This window comes from Neopsephotus bourkii, unplaced genomic scaffold (assembly GCF_033783945.1).
Source record: "Neopsephotus bourkii isolate Nb327-2 ecotype Australia unplaced genomic scaffold, CSIRO-AGI_Nbou_v1 NB_1589, whole genome shotgun sequence".
Lineage (NCBI taxonomy): Eukaryota > Metazoa > Chordata > Aves > Psittaciformes > Psittacidae > Neopsephotus > Neopsephotus bourkii.
In genome coordinates this window covers 5,338,916-5,364,076 of record NW_026902065.1, presented here as the reverse complement: position 1 = coordinate 5,364,076, position 25,161 = coordinate 5,338,916, and the positions used below count along the sequence as shown (strand labels likewise).

At 41.8% G+C, this 25,161-nt stretch overlaps 1 protein-coding gene across 1 annotated transcript in view; it reads right to left on the bottom strand.

Annotated features, from left to right (window-relative positions):
* Positions 1 to 2,063: 2,063 nt before the first annotated feature.
* AKR1D1 (aldo-keto reductase family 1 member D1) overlaps positions 2,064 to 25,161 on the bottom strand; it is a 34,821-nt gene continuing 11,723 nt past the window's right edge. Inside the window, exons 2-9 of the mRNA XM_061371980.1 lie at positions 20,152 to 20,319; positions 15,666 to 15,782; positions 11,466 to 11,543; positions 9,222 to 9,344; positions 7,358 to 7,467; positions 6,724 to 6,889; positions 5,876 to 5,958; positions 2,064 to 2,233 (exon numbers count right to left, since the gene is read on the bottom strand). Coding sequence (XP_061227964.1) covers positions 2,191 to 2,233; positions 5,876 to 5,958; positions 6,724 to 6,889; positions 7,358 to 7,467; positions 9,222 to 9,344; positions 11,466 to 11,543; positions 15,666 to 15,782; positions 20,152 to 20,319 — 888 coding nt within the window. The 3' untranslated portion in view covers positions 2,064 to 2,190. The remainder of the gene's footprint in view (positions 2,234 to 5,875; positions 5,959 to 6,723; positions 6,890 to 7,357; positions 7,468 to 9,221; positions 9,345 to 11,465; positions 11,544 to 15,665; positions 15,783 to 20,151; positions 20,320 to 25,161) is intronic.

Sequence of the window (25,161 nt, the reverse complement as noted above, 5' to 3'; positions counted from 1 at the left end):
TTGCACCTGGTCAAGTTACAGTGCAGAAATTTATACAGTGCTACCGTTAAGCAGTTGAGCCCTGATTGCTCTATTTAAGGCTTATACTTGTGAAGCAACTGGAATAACACACTGGGTACGGTGGTAAGTGTCCTTTTCTATGGCACTTGAGTTTAGACTTGGATTTTGTTCAGGCTTTTGGCCAGGACCTCAGCTGTTCACAGAGGGGCAAAGCAGGGCTGTGATAGTGGTTCTGATCACCTCTGGGAGCAAAGCTCCACATGACCTTGAGATGGTCCTTGGGGCTACACAGCAGATTTATAATGTGTTGTCTTCCTCCTCAGTTATGCCTCCCCCTGCTTTCATTTCCCCCTCTGGTCCAAGTGGGTAATAGAATAAAATGGGAACTGCCCTTGAGTAACCTTCAGCAAGCAGAATGCTCCTTTGTTGGCATAGTTTTATAAATGCATTTATAACTGCTATGTGAAGGCCACCCCTTTTGGAAGGGGCCTGACTTGTCTAGTGGTGACCACAGCTTGTCCATGGGTGTGTTGTGCTAGACCATTTGGCGCATTGTCTATTCCTCCTGTGAAATGGTCACCCCTACACCTTTTGCCTCAGCTCTGAGAAGCACAATCTGACCTAACAGGAGTGCCTCCATGAACTGTATACTGTGACATTTTCTCATTGCGGTCACTCCAGGGATAATAAATAGCAATAATAATGAATAAAAGCAAATGCTATAGACTAAAGCTTGTGTATGACCCATTTTCCACCTGTGACAGTACGTATGTTTTAGTACATGAAGTAATCTGTGTATGGTTTAGTTTCTTCTCCAGTACTTCCAGCATCCCCCTCTGTGGCAGGAAACTGAAGTGTTTGGACACAGGAGGGAGGGAAAGAAGCCTTCTGCAGATGTGCTTATAGGCTGACGCACCTATAGGCTGCAAAACTTGTTGAGCAAACAAGTGGTCTGAAGAAGAAATTAATTCTGAAGGAATTAGTCTTTCTTACTCTGGTGCTCATGCTTCTGTGCCCATGTTTCAGAGGGCTAAGCACAGATTGAAGGAAACGTCTAGATTCTAACCTGGATGCTTCTGTCCAGTTCCTATCCTTTCTTGGGCCTACTAGTGTTCTGCAGTCTCAAAGTACAGTAGGAAGTGGTATTTAACAAAATATGATTTCCTCCTCCTTTAGCACTTATTTTCCAAATTCATTATTGTCTTGGTCAGGAGTTCATACAAGAGACTTCAAGAATCTTAACTTGGAATTTAATTTAACACCTGTAAGATTTGGCCAGACAGGGTACTGGCTCACCCTAGGTCATGCCTTGTCTAGAAAGGTTGGACCAGATGCTCCTTGAGGTGGTTTTCAAGCTGGTATTCTATGATTCTATGAATTTTGAAGTGAACTGAAATTTTTTTTTGGTGAATATCAGTTTGTGGAGCAGGAAAGAAGTTTAAGGGCTTTTTAACTTCATGAGATGAGGCTCTCTTAGTGTGAACTCCAGGATGGCACCAGGTTGCTTAAGGAATGCTATGCAATATCATCCTCCTATAACAGCTCAAATATAAATGAAATAGTCATACACTCTCCTGTGTTTCACTGAGGTCATCAGCTGAGATGGGGGAGATATGAACACGCTTATAATGCATTACAGCTTGAACTAGTTGCATGTGAAGCCATCTGGTGTGTAGCTGCAAAATGCAGCCCATGTATGCAGCTGAAGAATTCCCTGGTCGGAGTGAAACAGGCTTCACTGCATGAAGCAGAGGATATAATTTTATGTATATTGATATATCATCCAATTAGTTCCCTGCTTCTAACTTCCACTTGAGCTGTGAAACAAAATGATACTGCTTCACATCTACTGAAGCAGAACTTCTTGTTTCAAATTCAGCAAAGAATGCACCATTGAGTGAAAATGACTTGGTTTGAGCTAGTAAGTCTGTTTTTCAAGAGAAATCTTCGATTTTATCAGCTGACAGTTTTTGAAGCTTCAATCTCCTCAGCCCAAACCAGAGATTTAATAGGTTAAATAGATATGCTCTTCAGTAGCAATAAGAGACTGACAAGACAGGAGAAAGTAAATGTCATATTTTTAATGCTGATTTTAACAGTCTCCAATGAAGTCAAAGCACCAAATGCTGGGTCCCTTTCAGCGATGCCCAGTGGCACCAAGCTTGGAAACTGCCCAGATACACCTTGGTTTCAGTATTCATCGCTGAAGGGATACTCTGGATGGTCACGCCACCTGTGGATAAGTGAGATGGAGCAAGTGAGCTGCTTGGTTGAAGAGGGATATCACATCGCTTATATCATTGTCATATCTGATGTATCAGTGTGATATCACAGGATATCACTGTCCTGTGCCTGGCAATCCTCTTCCTTGCAATATATGGGTGGCTTTCCTGGAAGGCTTTTCTGCTTATTCATAAGCTGTCTGCTCTGAATGATCTTCCCTGCAGGGAAGCAAACTTGTGCATTTAAGGAGAAGACAGTGAAGGACCATTTTTAAGGCTTACAGACCTTAAGAACAGATGGGAAAAACCAACAAATGTTCGGCTATCAGCTGTTCTTGCTAGTTAACTCAGTGGATTTAACTTGGGTTAGTAGAAGTGTTTTAGCTTCACTATGTGTGCATTGTGGAAGCAGAAGATTTTTTTGATCAGATGTCTAGAAAGATCCTCAGAAATAAGGCCTATATTTGAAGGGGAGGTGGAGACACCAGGCTGTACTACTTTAGCTTATGCCCTTAGAGCTGGCATGAACAGGTCTGGGTCTGGTATGATGCATTTCTCCAAGTGGCAGCCACATCTTGACTAGGTCTGGCGGTACTCTAGCTCAGGCTAGCAGTAGGCGCTCTGCAAGGTTAATGGCAGCAGTGGCAGAGAATCTACGAAACAGCTTTGGGGTGACCCAGTTCAGGGGGCAATGGTACCATGCAGCCATGAACAACCCTAAGGTGGAGACGCTTCAGGCTTCATTCTAAGAACTGCATGCCCAGGGAAGATGCATGATCTAGGATCTCTATAAAAGGCAAGAATAAAATTCCCAGGGTCCCAGATGGAAAAAAAACCCAACATGGTTTGCCCATCATTGGCAGGCTTGAGAGAGAGGCGGTTGTGTTTTGTTGTGCGTTTTCTTGTTTGTTTGAGAAGATGATGCTAAACCACAAGCTCTGGCTTGACAAACACTTTCCATTAGCAAAAGTAAAAATCTCTGAAGAGCATTCTCAGGTGTACCATGGCAGCTGGCTGCTTTGCCTTACAGCAGAGCACAACAAATACTGGCATTTATCCCAGCTGTGGATCGTTGGAGTTTGGGAAGCATATATTTCACAATATTGAAGTTAACTAACTGGAAGGCATCAAACATTTTGAATTGGTTGTGTCAAAACATTTCATTCCGATATTCAGCCAAGCTGGAGTGTTTACACATTAACAGATTGAGCTGGTTCAAAAAACAAGCCACAACACTTTGGCTTGTTTGGTTTCAGTGTAAGTTGACAAAGTCTGAGTTGCCAATGTCGTATCTCTACTTTCCATCTATTGAGCATGCTTGCTAATCACATCGCACATGTTCAAAGGTCTGAGTCCTTTGAGTGAAAATGATGCACTCAGAGGAGTCAGTGCAGCTTGGAATAACTGGTAAGGAAGAATATCCATGGCAGAGACCAGAAGCACAAGATAGGCAGATGGATTAATGTAAAAATTGCCCAGCACAATGCTTCTAGATTGCTCCAAGGGGAGAAGAAACCACTTCAGACTGGCACTTCCTGAAATACTCATATTTTTTACAAAACCTCCATTTTCTATTCAATACTTAACTTGCTAACTTTTTCCTTATGACTGCAATATCCTGTTCATATGGGCTTACTCACACCATCAAACAACCGATTTGCACACAGTACCCATGGTAGTTGATAACTGGAAGAGCCAGAGGAAAAAGCTAGATTTTTCCATTCCTGCTGGCATTTGCATCACAGCAGCTGAAGGTTTTGCACAAAGTTGACTAACCAGAATTCCTTCTGTATGATGGTTTGACTTTTCAGATATATATTGCTGGATGAAAATAGAAATCTTCTTAGGTTGGTAACTCATCTGTTGCAGTGTCAATTCCAGACACTGTAGTGTGAGAAGACAGAGTGGGCAGATGTATGTTTAGCTGCTCCTTGCATGGCAACATCACTTTTCTAAGAAGCCATTTTTCACAGTTGAAGTCACACTGTATTTAAGCATTTTCCCCAAACATGGCACTCCTGTGGAAAAATAGAGCTGGCAGTAACCATCCTATGCCTTTTGTTTTCCTTGTCCTAAGTAGCCTCCCATGACCAAATTAAGTCTAATAAAGTAAACCATTTATTAGGCTTAGAAAGTTCTTCTCTTGTGGGCATTTATATCTTTAATTTTGCTTCTGAAAAAAAGGCTCTTGGATTTGTACCAATGTTACATTTTGTGTGTATACACACTAAAAGTTTAAATGGTGTTTATAGCTTAACTTAGCTATGAAAAAACAAACCATTTCAAATACCAAAACACACATAACAGTCTGCTAGGCCATTTGTAAGAAGCCTTCTGGAACCAAAGTGCTGCTAATTGATGGAAGACTATTTTGAATTTTAAGAAACTAAAGATTCAGAGCACCTGGCCAAGCTTAAATATGAAAGACAAACTCCATTATGATGCTTTTAAATTAGTACATATTTCCTATCATATGTAACAGCAGAGTAAGTGGTTTATTTGTTCCTTTGCAACATTTCTCTCCTCTTTTGAGCAATTGTGTGCTCTGTTGTTCCCTCCTCTTTTGAGCAAGAGCGCTATTGATGCTGCTATTCTGCTTTGCATTAATTTTAGTGCTTGAGCACACTACAGTTTGTCAAGACACTGATAATCCAGGAGAAATGCATGAAAATGAATCTCTAGCATTTGCTACACATTGACTGCCCTGAAAAGGGGAAAGCACAAAATTTTGCCATAAACTGTAGATGCTCTTGAGCTGAAGGAAAAAAAAATGTCCTTATTCTCTGAAAGAGAAAGTTGGGTCAGACTGAGCCTTCTGGGGTGGTGAAGCAAAACCACATTGGGTAGTAAGCTTTAGATCATAAGCAGCAAGAGATCAAGCTGTGTTAGTTCTCAGGGATAATTGGGAAGTCATCTAGCAGCCAAACAAGCTGCATGGCTTTCTGCTTTCCATATAAGAAGGTCCAACTCAGCATGATAGCAGGAGAGGGAGGTTGCTGAAGAAGATGGTGTCAGAGGAAAGGCTGAAACAAAGTTTCTGACCACTTGTGGTCACTAAAGATGTATTGTCTTTAATGAGAAAGCTGTCTAGGCAAATTCTGATGCTCTGACCAAAGTATTAGGTAAGAAGGAACATAGATCTCCCTAAATTAGCCCTGTGGCTATCTATAGCAGTGGTCTTCATTTTTAGCTTTTCACATGGTAACACTAGGCTTACAATCTATAAACAATTGTACTTGAGCAGCATTATGGCTTGCTGAGCACTGGAGTGAAGGAGTGGAATGACAAGAAAATGCTCTATTTGAATTTCAGCTCTGATACCCACACTGCTAGACAGGGGTAATGCTACACTTTGTCAGTGACTGAGACTGTCATTCCAACATAAAGCAGCAAGGGTTTAAGGAGGTGGATCAGGGATAGAATAGCCAGATAGAGTCACTCTCTACTAGGTGGGCTTTTGACGTATGAGCTGTAAGCAAGTATTGCACGCTTATTTTTGCAATGGCTCCAGGAGCATATTAAGGCTGCATTAAAGTCTTACCTTAAAATAAGGTTGTTTGTATTAAAAAAAAAAAAAGACGTTATTTTTATTTTTAATCCTCTGAAAAAAATGGGAATGTTCTGTGAGGATCTAGGATTCCTTCTGGACTTACATTAGCAGTTCCACATAACGAACATTTTTGTTCAGGGCTTCAATTTCTTTCATCTCTTTTTCAGTGAGGGAGAAATCAAAGATCTAATGGAAAGAGATGTTAGGCATAAGTTTGCATTTCTTGTTGTAATTAACATTCATATATTCCAGATTTCAGATGTACGATGCCCCATTCTCCCTCTCTCCCCCAAAATCCATACTTGCATTTATAGGAAAGTCTCGAGGACATCATTAAGTCAGTCCCATTTGCTTGCACTTTTGCAAGAAGAGAAAGGTAGTCTTGCAAGCACTGGGCCACCAGCTTTGAAAGCAATACATTGGCAGGAAAACTAGGGAGCAGTGTGGGTGCTGAATGCTGCAAGGGTCATGGGAATTAATTCTTCATCTTTTTTGAGTGTAGTGGTAAAGCCAGATGCTTTCTGGTGGTGTGGTTATAAACCCTTCTGGCACACCTGTATGCAGCAACCCTTCCCTAACATAGCTGCCCAACACTTGAAGACTGGGCAGAACAAGTCAGTCATTACTGACCACCTACAGCTAGAAACCTTGGTCTGCTGATCTACTGAATTACTGCATCTCACCTGTGCTGCTCATTGCAGTAACTGGTGCTCTGGGATACACCACCAGCTGGAACTTTAGCTACTCCACAGGGTTAAAAGACATGGAAATTTCCTTTACTTTGCTCAGTCACTGCTGTAGCATGGTACCATTAAGTGATGGGGACAAAAAGCATCAAATGTGGCAAAGCTTGACATTGGTCAAGACAACAGAAAGAAATGGGGAAATCACTTTCTGTAAAGGCTAAGCCAGTGTAAGTGGATTCATCCATGCACCATCAAATACATTTACCTGGAAATTCTCTTTGATGCGTTGTGGATTAAAGCTTTTGGGGATTACCACCACCCCTCTCTGGATGCTGAAACGCAAAGCAACCTGCGCCGCTGTCTTGTTGTACTTTTTACCAATGGCATTCAGCACAGGATCCTTCAGTAAAGGAGGGGAGGACACATTTACCCTGCAAGAAAGTTGGAAAAAAAAGAAAAAAAACTTTAATGCCAAAACATAAAGGCATTTACTTGTTTATGGACAAAATGCTGCACCTTTTTTGACGAGTAATGTGAAAGACGGATGAAAAGCTCTGGCATTTAAATTGGAGGGCTCTCAAAGGCAACTTCCTGTGTGATGCCCTAGCACTGACTTAGTTTCTACTTCCTCACTTAAGCCTCAGCCCCATTTAGACCCTTGCTTTCTGTCAGAGGAGAACTAAGGCAACCTCCTGTACAGACACCTGGCATATTTTAGTGACAGCATGCAGCAGAAAGTTTGCAAGTTTACATTCACAGCAGTAATATTTAAACATTAGAATTTGAAACTACTTTGAAAAATGGGGATGAAGGTATTCTGCACAGAGTCCCAGCAGTGGAGAACCATTATTCTTTCCCTGGATATTGTCCTTCTATTAGAAAGTAACATGGGGACTTACCATGATTCATCCCTGGATGTACCCAGTGGACTGTACCCAACAATAACAATGTCATGTTGTCTGCAAAATTCTAAGAGTTTAGGTTGGGTGAAATAGGGATGGCATTCAACCTACAAGAATAATGTAGAAAGAATGATTAATCAAGAGGACCAGATACAGAAGCAAATGGTGTCCCATTATCTGTGAGAGCTACAGCCCAGGTGATCCTTTCAGGAAAGGATGTATGCTAAAGGAGTAGGGAAACTCAGTCTGTGGTTACTTTTTGTATCTAATTGTATGTTGCTGTGTGATGGTTTCTTGGGTTTTGGTAGACAGCAGATCAACACCTGTGATTATGATTTGGCTGCAAGGAATTTTTATTGGCCCCTAGTGGAAAGGTTGCAATAGCTGTGGGGGATGGAGGCGAGGGAAGCTCACTAGAGAAGTAGGCTGAGAAAGCAACGCATCTCACGTGGGTCAGTTCTTTGTTTCTCTGCTTCTTGCATTCAGGATGACTAATCTAATGTTGATTTTAGGGGAAGTGTTGGCATAAGCTGTTCCAGATATAAAGGTTCATATAGAGATATATCATAGAGATATTTCATAGTGTTTATGACCTTGTTACAAGCTTTGCCCTACCACATTGCAAATACTGTTCCTTTACAGGCAGGGATTTTCTGGCTGTGCTCTCAGTCTCTGGGAAAGGGATGTCTACAAGGTGACAGAGCAACCACTGTTTGCAGGCTGTCTGAAGCTAGTTGGCACATCTATGCTTGCTCGCTGGCTAGCTGCCCTAAGCTGTGTTTAATCTTTTGCCTGGTTTTCCTTGACCCAGGAAGCACCAGCAATGCTCAGTGCAGTCTTAGGGGCACGCCACAAACGGCAATTACATTTTGCACCCGCCGAGCATGTTAATACCAGTGAAGGGTGCTGGAATTTCCTCCTTTCACAGGCTGCCTTTCCCTGCATGCCAAAGACAGAAATGAAGGCCATGCCCAACGCCCCTGCCCTGCTTCAAGTCAATCCCAGCTCTTCAGGCCACGTGCTGAGGACGGGAAGTTGGTCCCAGTTGGTCTCTGGCCTCTTCTCTGATACTACTAATGTGGATATTCGTTTGTGCCAGATGAGTCAGAAGGGCTACCCCGTGATTCTAGGAAATGCAATGACCTGCCAAATGCCAGAGCCAAAGGTATTGGGCATTCAGATGGGTCACTGCCACTTACAGCCTCCTCTGAGCCCCGTTGCTGTAATTTAACTCGGACATGCCCGTCGTCTTCATGGGCTTGTTCAGCTCACATGTGGTTGCTTAATGAGGTCTCCTTTTTAACTTCATTTTTTCTTTAATTCTTAATGATGTCTTATAGGAAAGGCACAAAAGAGCAAGTACTGAGAATTTAGGAGTTAAATCTAATGGCTTTGAAGCTTGAGAAGCTTAGAGTGACTCAGGATCCCTGATACTTAAGGTTGTTTTGGTTTGGTGTCAGCTGAGGTAGACATGGTTCATTGAGGACTGGTTAGCTCTGAATGGTTTGTCTGGGGAATTTTTTGAACTTGAAGCAAGGTACATAGAAGTGATTTAAGATCTGCATTGACTCAGAATTCAACCTTATTATGGAGCTTTGGCACAAAGGCAATCGTTTAATAGTCCTGGAGCAGGAACAGAGAAAGCGATTGTTTCGGCACCTTCCCATATTTATCTTTAGCCTAGGTAGGATGAGTAATACTTTTCAAGCTAGAAATGGAAGTGTGACCGTATGGAGGGCAGCATCTGTGGCAAAGCATATGTCACCTTTCTGCACATGGTGGTTTTAGGCTGTGCGTACCTCTGCATTCGCTACAGGGCAGAGGCACCATGGTAGGCACTGCCCTTGGCTTGCAGTCATACCTGGTTGCTGACAGGTTTGTACTTAAGTCCTGGCTTGTTCAGGATCATCTCCAGCTGCCTGCGATTGAAATTAGATACTCCAATAGACTTTGCCAAGCCTGCATCTTTACATGCTTCCATAGCCTGCAAAGAAAGCAAAAGACCAGTGTAGTCCTATGTGTTGGCTTGACTCCTTGGACCATGTGTTTGAGAGATAGGTGGAATATAGACCATCCTTGAGTTTGCAGACAAACCTTTGCTGCAGCAGAGCTCATAAGGGCTGGTACCTTCCTGCTATTCTAAGCTCTGTTCCCACACAGGCTTGTTTCCAGGCCAAACCCTAATATTTCATACCTCCTGCAAAGGTAAAATTTGTCTGGAGAGCAGAAAGATTAATCTGAGATACAGACAGGGAGTCTTTTTAGTTTATGCTGCTTTAGCATTGCCTCAAAGCTGAAGAAGTGAGAGTGAACAGAACAGATTGCTTTCCTGATAAGTCTATTCCTTTTGATTGTACAACAGTTTTTCATATGAAATCTCTATTCAGTGAAATCCCCTCCATATCTGACAAGGCACATCACAAAGCCAGCACAGAAAATTTCAGTACACTACAAAGGGGGGTGTGTGGGGGGGGGAAAAAAGAGAGAGAGGAATTCTAGATATTCTACACTTCAGGCAAATTGTAATAGCCTTGAGAATACTGGATATGAGCACATGCCCTGGTCTTCATTAGCCTCATCTGCTAGGACGTTAAGGGGAAAGAGGTTCCTTTCCTATGGTCTCCCACTTTGCTCCCAGAAAGTCTACACACAAATAATTCAGTGACTGAGACAGAGCAGACCCCACTGTGGAGCTGCATGCCCCTCCTGCTGGTTTTGTTATTTCTCTCTGTCTCACAGGAGCTGAGAGCAGGGAGGTAAGAGGCACTGTGTATTTGATGACCTCTACTTGGCCTCATATGCTTTGTATCACTCAGTGACAAGTCAGGAAATACAGTCATCTGGAGCCATTTTTGCCTGCTAGCACCATACTGAGAGAGTGAAATTTTTTGGATTGAGTTTAGCCAGTTTTATTTAGATTGATGCTGTTACAGGCACTCACTGCCACCTATTTTTCTCTTAGCTTATTAGCTGAAGAGAGCAGCCTGCTACAGTATGTTCTTTACAATAAGCACTGGCTTGAAGGTAAAAACGTAACAGTGACCAAACAACTGTTGCTTTCAACATTTGAGCAATTAGCCTGTGAATAAAAGGAATGAACTGCATCAGCCGAAGACAAGGGTAAATAAACAGCTAACGTGGAAGTCCCCATTCCCCCTGAGATGAAGCTTGGGTGGCTCAGCTGCCAGGGGAAAGCCTAAGCCTGCTCCTGGCACTCTTCCACTCTGAACTTGAACTCAGAATTTCACCATTTTCCATCTTTATCTGCTCTACCTCAAGTACAGCTAAACTGGGACAAACTGTCCAGCTCTAGATGGTGCAAGCTGAAGTGTAATGTGCCCATGTTATCTCCCTTGGTGTGAACTGTGCTGAATTAGGGATGTTTCTGCAACAGGCCTATTGCAGATGGAGAACTGATCAGCTGTGGCCATGAATTAAAGAGAGTCAAAGGCTAAGGCTTTGAAAGGCAGGAATGTGAGGAAGTTGCTAATCTCACTTCCTGCCTCACCTGAGATTCTGAACCCAAGTGGCAGTAGGCTTAAGGAAACATCTGGTTAAAGAACTGGAGTGCAGCAGAAATAAATTGAGGATGTAATCTTTCAGGCAAATGCTACTCCCCTCCAAGTTTTCTTAGCAGAAAAACCTTGTGTTCTCATTTGATAATTGAATTTAGAAGTTTAGGTTTTGTTGTTGGATTTTTTTGTGTATTTTGGGCTGGTTTTTGTTTTGTTTTTTCCCATGGTGAGCTTTAGGGCAAATTCTGTTTTTTCTTGAAGGTGAAAAGTTTCCTTTTTTGAGGAGGATGTAGTCACTTTGATAGAGGAAACAGGTACCACAACTAACATATGTAGAGTGCACTCTGTTGAAGTACCTGACATTTACATTCCTTCTTTCAATGCTTTATTTTGTTATAAAAATGATTAAGTGATGGCAAGAAACAACATCCATACTTTTACAGCATAAAAATTTATCCATGGAGCTAGTAGAATTTGATTCATTTGCCTTGTCAATATGCCTCAGCATTAGTGATGAAGGCCACAAGGAAAACTGAGAATGAAGATCTGTGATTTTAAAGCATGTCTGTATGGACGCTGTGTTTGCTTACCTCCCAAGTGGCACATAAGTCTGTCTCATGGTAGATAATTTTTCCATTTTCATCTTTTGGGTAGATTGCATCTCCAGGCTGAAAAGTAAAACCACATTTCTGGGCTTTAAAGAAAAAAAATCACTCCTCAAAACAATGATTTTTCCACAGACTGTTTCTGCTAGCAAATAACAACAAAAAAAAATCACAAGTTTTCTGAAACACCAAAAGTTCAACCGGTCATTTGTGCTGGGCTTGCAACATGCTCAACTGCTAGATCATCCTTGGATACACTTCACATGAGTGCACACTCAGAAGTTCCCGGATGGCCTTGTTTTCCAATAAACTTTATGTTGCGGCATCCAGAAGACCGGACTCCTTCCAAAGGACTGCGTTAGAGTACCATCTTGTATTCTCTTACACTCTTTTCCTCCTTTCTTCCCAGCCCTTCCCCTGATCCTGCTTAGCCACCTGGGAAGAGTACCAGCTTAGTACACCTCCCAGTCATTGGAGGGACCATTTCCAAGAACCCTTTTCTACTAGTACATGTGTAGCTATAGTAAAGGCTGTGAACCTTTTAAGTTCACTCACCACCTTTCTTTGGGCACTAGGAACTCTATCTTCCTATCTCTATACCCCTCAAACAAAGCTTCAGAGATGAGTTATGAGCAGGTATCTCATCAGAAAGCTTTCTCTTGCTTGCTGGTCACTTCACTTTTGTTGCAGGAATGCATTAACACCTCCCCCCCTTTTGTCTGATCACAATTTCACCTTTTTCCCATAAAAACCTCTTCAGTGATGTTTGACATTTGATCTGACTGCAAACTGCTACACTTCAAAGGCCTGGGTACAAGATGTTGACATGGTAACTCCTTGGGAACATGCATCTGTGGCTAATATGATCCATAACTGGCGCCTCCAAATTCAGTCAAGTTCAAACTTAATGCATTTCATGGGAAAAGTGAGCCTAAGAAAAACGCAGCCTCAGATTTCAGAGGCCAAGGTCTGAATTACATGCATAAGCCTGTCTCCTCCAAGTGTGCTGTTTTTTCTCAATGAATTTCACAAAGACAACTTGTTGCCTTTGTTGCTACGCCTTGCTGAAAAAAGAAAGTCATTATTAGAAGGAGGTAGGTTGTTGTTGGGTCATTTTTTTCTATTAGAAGACAAACTGACATCATAGCTTGAGGTGGAGAAGCCCTTTTTACAAAACTACCCCATGGTGTTATGGAAGCAACTGCTCATCCCCATGTTACCCCAGCAGACTCTCCAAGCTCAATGCATACCAGCTGGATTTCTTTGAGTTCAGGGGATGAGTCTAAATTCAAGACCTTTTTACTCTGATCCACTTCTAATTCATTAACTTCTGTTCAGCACTATTTTGTAGTAGCCAGTACAAAGCAGTTACATTAGCTGCTTTATCATGCCCCCATTTCCCTCTATTTCTATCACTTGTGTTCTAAAAAGTGAACAAACTTAGGATGAACACTGGTTGAAGATTAAGTTATCTTGACTAAGTGGTGGCAGCTGTTGTAGGCTTCCACAAGGATTAATCCTTCTTCCTGCCTCCAGTGGACTATACAAGGTGCTGAAGTACAGTTGACTCTGCTCAATAGTCTCCAGGCAATATTTTCTCTTCCAAGCTACCTTTTGTTACAAGGGAGTTCCTGAATGGGAGAACTGTCTGCAGATGGGTAAAGAGGAATAAAATGCTGAGAGAAAGGTAGTGTTTCGGTGGTTACAAGATGGTGGTTACCGGGTCTTTGTAAAGGTCACATTTCTCAGCTTTGATTTCTCATGGACTATATCGCACCAGTTCTTGTCTCACAGTTCCCTTGGAGATAGCCACACACTTTAGACTAAATGTAAGGTAGCTGCCCACCATGCAGCAATATGGACACTGAAGTAAGTGGGACAACACCACACATTACTGCCACTGTCCAGGGATCATATTGTATCATGTCATGCTCAAAGTCTGGAGGCACTCCAAATGCTACCAGACAACTTGCATTATTTAAAAGACAGCACTTGGTAACCTCTGAGAGGAAAAACCATACTCCCATTACAATAATTTCCTCACCCACACGGATGCTGGAAGGCAGGTCTGCACATCCCATCACTTTCACAAAATGGTCTTTGACAAGCAGGCTTTCTCAAAAGAGCAATTTTAACAACTTGCGAATGCCTGTTGCACAAACAGAAGGTGATAGGAAGTCAAACAGTGAGGCCATTGATCTGATTTATCCTCTTAAAATGACAAGAAGATACTTGGATGAGACTTGTTCAATATAAGGATAAAATACATTCTTTCCCACTAGATCACAGAATAATTTAGTTGAGAGGGATTTGGAGATCATTTGACAGATCCATTGAAAAATAGATCAGTCACCTGAGCAGAGCCCCCTAGAAAACCTGCCATTGGGTATGATCTACCCAAGCAGAGGGCACACAGCAGCCCTGAGGAGACCTGTTCCATGCTGGTCATCAGCCTAAAAGTCCCTGTAACAGCTCACACTGCTTGGCTTTGCAGGAGCATGTTTCTTACGAGTTTTGGGGACTGTAAGTTTTGTCTTCACACTTCCTTCAAGCACTGACTGCTTTTGCTAGAAGGCTTTTGAGAGACAGTAAAGCACCAATGTTTGCAACAAGGGCAGAGCAGGATTTTGTTAGTGTTACACCTGCACGCTCCTCACCAAAGGCAAGCATTGCATGCAGGATGGGTGTATTTGTGAGAGAGGGAACAAAGAAAGAAAACCTGTCACCACTGCAAAAAGACATGTTCTTTTTCTTTCTCTATTTGGCACAGAAAAATATCTATTTTTCAGGCAGAAAGCAACTTCTTTTTTTCTCCATTCTCATGGGGGACATGAATGAATCTCTAGGACTGATACTCCTTTAACAACTCAGATTGTTGATACAGGCCTCAGGGAGTCAGATGTACATTACTTTAAAGCCAGCTGTCTATACTTTTATATTGTGAGACAATGACCTTCACTATGTGGGAGAATGAACTACTGGAGAATACAAACACAAGCAGAGGGAAACAGGAAATTGCAAGCGGTGGGAAATTTTTAAAAATGTACCCAAAAGGATTCCATACGTGGGACCATATAAATAAAGTTTTAATATCTGAGCCCAGTTACTCTTATACAGGTCTTAATGGGATAGGGCTTCCTTGGGGAAGAAAGAACTGCAGGTCTGAAGTGATTGCTTCATTGGTAAATCACTTCCTACGTGATGCTTCTGGCATTTTGGAGTCTGTAGCAAAACACAGTTTTAATAACCAGAGAACTACCTTTCTTGCAGAAAGAGGCCAGTTTACAGCTTAAATATCCCTCAGAAACAATTAGCCACCTAATTGCCTGACCCTATTCTCTCTAAGAAAAGGATTTAATTGGTTCAAAACCACTTAAATATGTTTTGAATCTCATTCTTCTAATTGCAGTATTATTTAATTTGCTTTTATATCATTTAATTGCAGATGAAAATTGTAAAACAAGAAACAAAATCCCACGAAACCAGAAACTTTCAGGATCTTCAAGAGCTTGTTGCAAAACAAGCATACAACTCTGATGTGAGCTCCTTGCACTCTAAGGTTTTGGCTACAGGCTGCCCAGAATCAGCAGTAGGAGGGAGTATCAGGCTTTAACTTTAAAGTGTGAGAGAGGGATAACCTGTGTTTGGGACCAGCTGTGGTCTACTGAAGCTGTCCAAGAGAGGCACTGGACTTCAAGGAGATTAAGATTGTAACTACAATTTGCCCAGTGGCTTTATTACTACTTTGGTTTGGGGACAGAGTAAGGAAATTAACTTGATGGCGTTTTCCACTTTCCCTTGCCCCCCGCTCCAAACTTTGCCAATGCCCCTTTACTGCTTTGTATAACCACTTTCCATCAGTGACTCCCTGTCCATGGCTCAGGATCAAGACACATGTGCTGCTTCAGTATTCAGCTACAGTAATTTGTCAGTGAGGAAGTGTTCAACCCCAGTTAGGAGAACTGTCCTTCCAGTGGAGAGACCCCACACAACTGTCAGTAACTGTTCTCATACCACATACAAGCCTCCCTGTGTGGGCAGTGAGCAGAAATGTATCTATGCAGTATATATCAAGCATTATCTGGACAAAAGGCCATCATGGACTGGAAGTTGCAAGGAAGATGCTCCATGGAGACCTTGGTTGAAGCCAGTCATGCACTTTCTTTGGTTAATTTTGGTTTTTACCTTGAAAGCCATTGGCAGCTCAATGATGTAGAGGTCAACATAGTCCAGCTGCAGGATCTTCAGGGTTTTCTCCAGCGTGGGACGCACCAGCTCCGGGGGGTGACAGGTATTCCACAGCTGGGGAAACAAGCACAGGTTCTTTTCTGGGTGCCAGGAGTAACAGTGAGCATCCTCCAGCTGAACCACCCCTCACACACAGAGTCTTATCCTTCTGTCAGAGTCTGTTATGCACAGTGCAAGACAGAGGTGAGGGGATTTATCCTGGCAGGTGTAGAAGGTAAGGCAGAAATCCTTGCCCAGGACTGTCCCAGTAAAGACTGGCATATTTGTTTATTGCAATACAGGATCTTCTGAGATGAGTTTACTGCAAACTCTTGCTCAATGATCTTAGACAGATTCCTTTTGTTTTCTGAGCTCTCCAAACATGCTTTCACTGGAAAACTTTGTTCCCACAAGAAATCTGTGGTCAGTTTTATGCTTGAAGGCAGAAGCTTGCATCATGTGAGCTAGCTGTTGAATAGCCAAGCACCCAGCAAAAAGAGACAAAGAGAATCTTTTGGTTTTCTCCTGTGGTTGTGGAGCCTGAGTGACTGGCTGATCTAGGAAAGTTAAGTTTACTGCCTGGTCCTCACTGAAAGATGTACAATGTTTAGTTACTGCAATGGAGGTGTGATTAGTTAGAGCCTTTTCACCCTCTTTAATCACAACTGCTTCCTTGCAGGGTTATGCCCTGATGTTGCTATGGAGTGTGCTTAGTTGATGAGCTTTCACCGCTATCTCTAGCTGAACTCCACTAATGCAAATTATCTTGTAAGGATAATAACATAGCATGGTAATCAGTAACCAAGAGCTCTTTGTAAATGGATTGCTGTAGTTAAAATCGACAAAATCCAGAATTAACACACAATGGAAGGTTTAAAGTGCCATTTCTCTGCGCACAATAAACTGTGCTATTTTACCTTTTTTTTCAATGCACAGAACGGACATGAGGAGTCATATTGAGTTTTTTGGCACCTTTATTGGCTGGAAAAATCTACAGTTTGTTTGTATGGTCACTGTCTAGTCAGTTCTGCCACCAAGGCTGGCAGTCACTGCATGCCAAGGTGTAGAATGAATTGGTTGTTGAGACATGAAATACTTGAATTGCCATTTTCAGGGGAAGATAATGATTATAGGTATCAAAGAAGAGAGCCTAGGTGAGCTTTAAATTATTTTAGATGTATGTTCTTTTTTTACACTATATTATAGATGTTTCTCAGGGAAACAATCTGCTCAGTTCTGCCAGCAGAGACAAGGGTGTGTTATCTTTAAGTTCAGTTGTGTTGAGCGCAGCACATTTGACCCTGCCCTAAGCTGATGAACCAAAACAGGGTTTGGCACCTGGAAATTCATACCAAACCTTGCCCATTTGTATTTTGCAAGGTATGAAGACTTTGTGATTGCTAGATGGTGGTTACACTGGCTGAGGTGCACTACAGCAAAGGGACCAAGATCTTCCTCTCAGTTTTAAGCTGTTCCAGTGGATTTCCTGAAAGCCTTTGGTCTGGGTGTTTTTTAAGCAGTGCATATGTAAAATGAGATGGACTTGAATATAACTAAGGAAATGAGTCTGTATACTTTTCATGTTTATTTTGTTTCATTATTGTGTTTTGGAAATTTAGTAACCTGAGGTATGTTGATGTTTTAGAAGCAGTTTTTCCTCACTCCCTTTCTACCACAGTGTTATTGAGCTTAGTCCTTTCCAGGGAATATACTTCTGAACAAACAGCAGAAGTTCTAAAGAAACAGCCTTTAGAAATAGCAAACATTTGTACTATGTTAATAACATAGATGCCATGGAAACTTAAGAGTTTCATAACTGTTTTCATGATTTTTACAAGTTCTTGTATTATCTACCTAAGTAGAACCCATGTAGATGTTTGAGCAGTTAAAGCTGCCAGCTGGGTTTGGCATTTCAGGACACCATGTTTCCTGGAAATGTTACTTCTAGTTTAATGAAAGAAATATCTTGGGATGAAAGAGGAGACGCAAAAGGTCTTGCAATATAAGCCAAGTGAGATGTTGGCAGTTGATATAAAACCTCTAAAATTTCTGGATGCTGAGCTGCTCTGCCTGATCAGCCAGCCAGCAGCAAGAGCCAAGTGCAAGTGCTGATGATTTCAACTGGCAGATGCAGTGTGAATGCACCAAGTCACTATTCCAGTAACACTGCCACTCAGTAGGGCTGTTCTTGTTGGTTCCTGCTGATGAACCAGCCTCCAGTTGAAGCCAAAACATCATCTCTGCTTAAGCAAATATCTGCTTGAGGGGCTTGAATCTGAAAGGTCTTGGGAATTTCCAGCACTTTTGGGGTCAGCAAGGCTGAAAAGAAGACTAACTTCTGATATGCAAACAGCTTCTGGGAGTGGTCTACTGTAACTACCAAGTTTCCTAGATGCAACAGTTCATATCGGTCAGTTACCAACCCGTGGCTGAGGTACCTACCAGTGGCTTGGTAACTCTCAAGTTCGTGAGGTACATAAGGCTAAAGATACAAAAACTCATTAGGCAAGGGATATCCAGTCCCATTCCTCCTAGGAAGTTCAGAGCTGCTATGAAAATGTTCACTGAAACCTGTGAAAATTCTGGATTGCGATGGATTAAATTGGTTGCAGAATATTTTCTACTTCTGCCTTTGAAGTCTTTGAAGACTACAGATATGCTCTAATGAGCACCCTGAGCGCCTGAAATTTTGGCAAGCACAAGTAGGACACAACAGAAAGATAAATTCACATGTCCCATCTCAGAGTCACAAGGCAGGCTACAACCACAAGTACTGACTTTTGTGATACTGCATGTTGCAGCCCTGTGGCTTGCAGGATCTGCAGTTTAGGGGAAAACTGAACTTACAATCAACAAATCAAATGTAGTTTTATAGATGGTTCAATGTTTAAGTGGTGATTATCAGTTAGGAAAATACTCCAGTGATTAGATCAGACAACTGAATATAGAAAGATGTAATAAGATAAGTTTGGAAACTTTACAAAGAGATGTGCTTTCACAGAACCTAGAGGCTTATATGGGAAAATAAACTGCAGGGGAAGCAGTTGGGAAAGTTAAAAGGTTCAAAATTGTTAGGACATCTGGTTCTAACCTTTTGGCACAACTCTGTGTTTTTGATTTGGAATATTGCTGGTAATTTGCAGTAATGAAACTATAAAACAGTTGAAACAAAGTATTTTGACTGATTCAAATCAACATATCTGGCATATGAGAGACTGGGAGACTACCCTGATAAAGGTGGAAAATTTGAGAACACCAAGTTTTTCTTAGGATGGCAAGGTTCTTACTACTAGACCCAAGCAGGGAACTTGGAAAAGAGCTGCATACTTTACAGATTGGAAATTGCTGTACTTGGAAATTGGTCTACAGCTGCTGAAAATCCACTTGGTCTGTAAGCTACCCCATCTGAAGCTTAGTTTCCCAGATCATAGAGCTTAACTAAATTGCTCACAGTAAAATGGGCCTTTTATCCCATGGTATCTTTCACCCTAGGAGCCATGGTATTTATTTCCAAGGTTGTTGAATAACTTTTGTGGATTATGTCTTATTTGGGAAAGCAAAAGGAAAATATTATGTTGATATGTTCAAAGAAGCACTGCAGGAAGGGGGACTTGAAGCCACAGACTTCACTAAAACCCGGACAAAATTTTCTGGGGCCATCAGACCTTTATTCTGCAGTGTACAATGAGTTTTCTTGCTTATACCTGGGATAGTCATTGCAATTGTAGTATCACTTTTCTGATGGAAGTGTCTGACAAAAGCTTTCATTCTTCTAAGAGAGAATCAACTCTTAGAGCCAAGACTTTAAAGTACTAACTAGTTCATGCATTACTTTAGCCATGTTGCTCTAGAGCAGAAGTGTGATGACATCTTCTCTCCAAGTAAGTTGATTCATCATCCTAGAACTTTTTAATGACAGGTGATACAGTAACTAAGGGTGTAGCTTGATGAGTAGTTTTCTGGCAATAGTACCAATGTACTTGCTGTTCTCCTGGTACACAGACGCTTGCTCCCACCCCTTTCATTGTGCAATATTGCAGCAAACCTGTATGGGGAATTACTCTAACAGAAAATAACTCATTTGCCAGATCATTATCCACATCAGGCTCAGTATGTGACTATATAAATGTGCGTGCCAGCAAAACACATGGGACAGTAACAGCTTAGGAAGCACCGCTGAGTGTAGCAATGGTCTAAACTTGCAGGTACCTACACTACTAAGCAGAATGCTAACAGGGCTTTAAACTGAAAACAACAGTGTTTCCTATGCTTAACAGCAAATTTAGTTCTTGTAAAGCTATGCAGCATTATGGTAATGCTAGGAAAGAAAAATAAAGGATGTTGGATCTGGAAGTATGCCAGATGTTGACCACTGGCATTCTTAAGAAAGTACATTCACAGGAATTATGAACTTAGTGTAAATAATCCAAATATAGCTTCTCACCTTGCCACAGTAAAAAATGTCTTCCCGCTTGATTCTTCCTTCAGCAATCTTCTCCCGGATGGCTTGTCCCACTTCATGCTCATTGTAGTAGACAAAGGCACCGTCAATATGGCGGTAACCAGTATCAATGGCAATCTTCACTGACTCCAGACAGGAACCTTTAGGAGTCTAAGGGGAGAATAAAAAGAATAAACGGTTTTGGCCTCCTGCCTGCCTCTCCTTTAATGCTATAGAGTCCCTGAGATATGAACGAGGTTCATGCTGGAGTTTGTCCATTCTCCATCACCTCCATCCATTTGTCCCTCCATCACCTTCCCAGACACCTGTGTTTCAACTTGTGAATAAAAATGGGCTGTGCATCTTAAGCGACTGGGAAAAGCAGCAAGCAAATATTTCTGTGTGTCTGGGAAAGAAAGAGTACTGGAGCCCTCAGAAAGTAGAATTGAATGTATTCAATATGAAAATTATTTCAGAATTTTGTATCTAGAGAGCAAGGGCTTTCCTACAACAACAGTTTGATAAAATCCTTTACTCAAGTGGAAGAGAGCTTTTTGCTTGAGCAGACCTGGTCAACCACCTGCCTGGTCAGAGGCTGTTTGAATACCTCATGGCCCAGTAGAGCTTTCAGCAGAGCAGGAATTTGGATTTGATCTCTTTCTCCTCAAATCAACTTACCATTGGTGGTATCACAGTCTGAAGGGTGATGGTTCAGGACTGTCTACTGCTGCTCCCAGTTCTGGACAGTTGCTTTACTGCGTGGCTAAGCACCAGTAGATGCTTTAGTGTAATGTTACTGCTTCAGTGTAAGATGAGCCCAAGAAATCTCTTAAGTCCAAGTGACATTTTTGTACTGTGTGCTGCACTTCAAATTCAGAGTGAGCTTGTTTTTTCAGAACAGTCATATTTTCCATTAGCCAATGTGGCAAGCAAAATGCACATGGGCCAAACCAAGCAAAGAAAGCATAAGTCTGGTAACTGAAATCTTTTGACTGATCACTGAAATTTTTGTACTGAAAACATCTTATTGTTCTCCCACTTTGCATAATGAGAGGGCAGCTCTAAGTGCTGGTGGTGAAGAGCTCCCAGTGACATGTTGCAATGCTATTCTCCCACCCTTTTCATAGGCATTGCTCTGCTGAGATGAGGACATCTGATTCACTTAAAAAGTGAAATAGGGCGAGTCAACCTACTCTGCTGTGCTGCTGTCAGCAGCAAGTACCAAGAGGTGGATTTTGCTACCTCCAATTGAAGGGCCAAGACCGTACTGCTTCTCCATGAAGAGAGCATGTCAAATTTGTTGGTTTTGCTGATGCCAAGGAAAGACAAGAACAAGGACTGTTATGGGGAGGACCACTTTTCACCACAGCAGTCAGAGTGCCTCCTGTCCCTCCAAGCTTCACTTTTACAGCAGCCACTGGCTTAGCTGTCTGGAAGTTTGCCATAAAATAAGAGCAAAATAAGAGGTGGTGAAAGAGCAGCTGCTGAACTAGAAGGTATGAAAGCTGTAGCCACCACAGGATGCTGCAGCAACTAAAAACATTGGTCTGCCCTTCCACGTCCATGGAAGAAAGGTCTATGAAGAACTGCTGAAGACACGTGGGGGTCAGCCTCCCTGTCTTTCGGTCCCAGAACTGAATCCCTGAGCTATGCACAAGGTTCATGCTGGAGTTCATCCCGTCTAACTGTCCCTTACCTCCCCAGATATCTCTGTTTCAACTTCTGGATAAAAATATGTAGAATCTGGTGGCAGATTATTCTGGGGCAATGGGACTATATCCCAGCCTGCTTGCTCTGCTCTTTAGTGTCTTATCTGGGCTGACTGCTATCAGACATGACTGAACCAACTTCTATTTGGGCTCAGGGGAGACTTTTCTGCTCCAGCATACAATGCCTAGAGTTTACTTAAAATGCAAAGCTGCTCACACTTGTCCTGATTTATTACAGATGTGGGTGAGGGCTGAGAGGCAAACCGGCACAATTTGGCGTGCTAAAGTATTTACAGCAGTGACAATGTAATATTGTCTGCTTAATTGAGAGAGACAGTGAACACTTGTTTGAATTCTTTGCTCCTTTCACTGTGGGAGCCTCCTAAAGGCATGCCTAGCCCCTGCCAAGGCCCTTTCCTAGTTGTTAGTAGGATGTAATGAAGACTATGGCAGCTGAAAGCCTTTGAGGTGCAGTCAATGGCTAGTTTTCACTTGGGGCATGTTGGGCAGCTTTACAGAAGCGCAAGGCATGGAGCAGTGACAACCTCCAGCATGTTCACTGCTTTGTCCTTGCCTGAACCTGCAGGCAAGGATTTGAGGAAGGCAGCAGGCAAAAAGCTCTGACAGGAGTACTACAAGCCTGCCTACTACTGATGACAACGACATCAAACCTCTGCCTCAGCAGTGAGCTGCATGAGTTTGCAAAGCTCAGGCTGACTAGTGCAGAGCAGCAGGGCTCAGCTTAAAGGTACTGTGAGCTCAAGCCTAAGTGATGATTAGTTATCCAAACGAGAAGTGTATTTTTCGAACACGCAGTCAGTGTTTTCTCCTGATGAAACCTGATTTTTCAAGCAATGTGACTTTTAGATAGCTTCGGCCTGTCTGGCTCCCACCATTCAAGTGTATGAAAGCAGAACATACAGAGTACAGTGACAGGTTATCTTAATACAGATTGAAAAACAAAAAAGTTGTGGGGTTGTTTTGTTTTGGTTTCCTACTTTTTCCCTTTTGTTGAAGAGCCTGAAAATGGGGTGTGGACCTGATCCTAGAATTTCCTCCCTCTTCTCTTTGCACTCCTGGGAGATTGCATGAACATGACTCCCAGTTGTTTCCTGAAGCTGTAAACTAAACTCCACCAAGCAAGGAAAGGCTGATAACTGAGTTGCATCTTTTCTCAAACACCAGGGCCAGTCTGGTCAGTAACAAAAGCAGAAGGAATAGGTGAAGAAAGGTAGAGTCTCGCATACAGGGAAACAGCATAATTGATGACTTGGAAGGAGAGTGGAATAGAGGAAAATGAGAAAGTTTACAGTTACTGCAATTGCCTTTGACTGAATCAGTTAATTTATGTTAGAGCTGGACTTACTTCTTAATTTTTTGCATGGGACTAACACACATCTGTACAAATAATCTTGGGAAAGACTCCTCCATCTCAAGGAATAATCCTGTTCTTTAGGGGCTTGAGAAGGCTTTTTGTTGTTTTTTTTTTTTGGACCAGGCCTTAATTACCAACAGAGATGTGTTTATATTAAACACAAACGTTTTCATTGCACTAGTTCATTCCATCTGATGGGGTATATTAGTTCTGACAGATTCTGGTCTAAGGTGCTTCATATAAAAATGCAAGGCAACCTAGGGAACAGTTTTTGGAAAATCCTGCCTCTATTGAACCATCCCAGATGAAGGACTGGGACATCTGCAAGTCTGGAAACTTTATACCATATGTTTATTTTCATTCTGATGGAGAAACTATCATTTCTAGCATTTCACATATCTAATCCTTCCAAATCCTGCAGGAATGGGCTGTGGTAAACTGTGCTGATGAGTTGCACAGGCTAGTCATGTTGTGGTTCTGCCACTTTTTAGAAGTGTTGCCTTAAATGTCGTATCTTATTCCATTGTTTCCTGACAGACCATATTAAAGCTGGATGACTCAGATCACCACTGCTCATCTATCTTTCCATCAGGGAAGGTAAAAATATGCATCTCCCCTCAACCGCACTGCTTAGCCTGAGAAGTTTTAATCTCTTCTGTCTTTTATGGAAATAAAAGTCTATAGTAGTGATCAGATCAAAGACTACCAACTGAAAAACAACTTTTACTTAAGTGTAGACATAATTCTGTGATATGACAACTCTTACTTCTCATAGTGTTGTATAAGGGTCGATACTTCACTCACAGCAGCTGATGGAGCAGTGCCTAACAAGCTTCCTGGCCACGGGACAGCCACTTTTATTCTACAAGGAGAGCTAGACCTCCTCCTTTTCCTTATTGTGGGTTATATTCACAGGTGTATGTTATCTAAAGTATGGTTGCTTATGCTTTCTGCTCATTTTGGGTAAGCCTTTATTCTTGTACCATTCCCAAATAAGCAGGGCTCATGTTTAAAGCAGCACTAATGCCAAATGAGGTAGTGAAACATCTCTGTGCTATAAACATTTCTGCTTTGTCAGTAGTAATTCTGGACTCTTTGGCCTGAAGACAAATTTTTGCTTCTTTAATACTTCTTATTTAAGTGTAGGTAAGAGGTATGTTTGATCATTAGCTGTAATTAGTGTTTCAGTTTCTAATCAGTGCGCCCTGCAACTACGCTACTTTGATCAAGGACTGTTGTTTCAGAACTGTAATTTCATAACCACTTGAACACTCTAAGTCAGATTTTTATCTTCAGTGCTCTTACAGTCAATCAGAAAAGATATTAAACTTATTACATGATTTATGATAAAAGAAAATCCTCTTAATCACTAGTAATTCATTCAATGCCATCTAAGTTATTTTTAAGACCATGGAGTTTAAGGAAGCAATACATGAAATTATTCCCCCAATCAATAGGTTGTAAACCCGCTGATTTACCATCACACATGACTTATTAAACCAGTATCTGTTTCTTTCAGGCTCTATTGTAAATAAATCTAGCAGAAAGACGGGGGGAAGACTCAGATTTGCACCTTCACTGGAAGAAAGGAAGCAGCAATTTGGCCCCTTCTTGGTAGGTGAAGTAGCCAACTGGCCAGTTCCTGCATTTTATGAGTCTGAAAAAGCAATGTTCTTCATCAGTTCTGCCTGTCTGAATGGATCTGCTCTCTTTTTACTCCGAGACAATGAACTTTATTTTTCAATGTTTATTCCAGACACCTTCCACCACATCCCATTTTGTTAAAAACTTTTCTCCCTACCACAGAAAATGTGCAGCTTCAGTTTTGCTCCTGGTTTCATGTGAGCAAGCCAGGAGAATATTTTTTGTGCAAGCATGCCTGTGAATTTTACTGTTCTGTCTTAAGCAGAACATTATTTGCTTAGCACT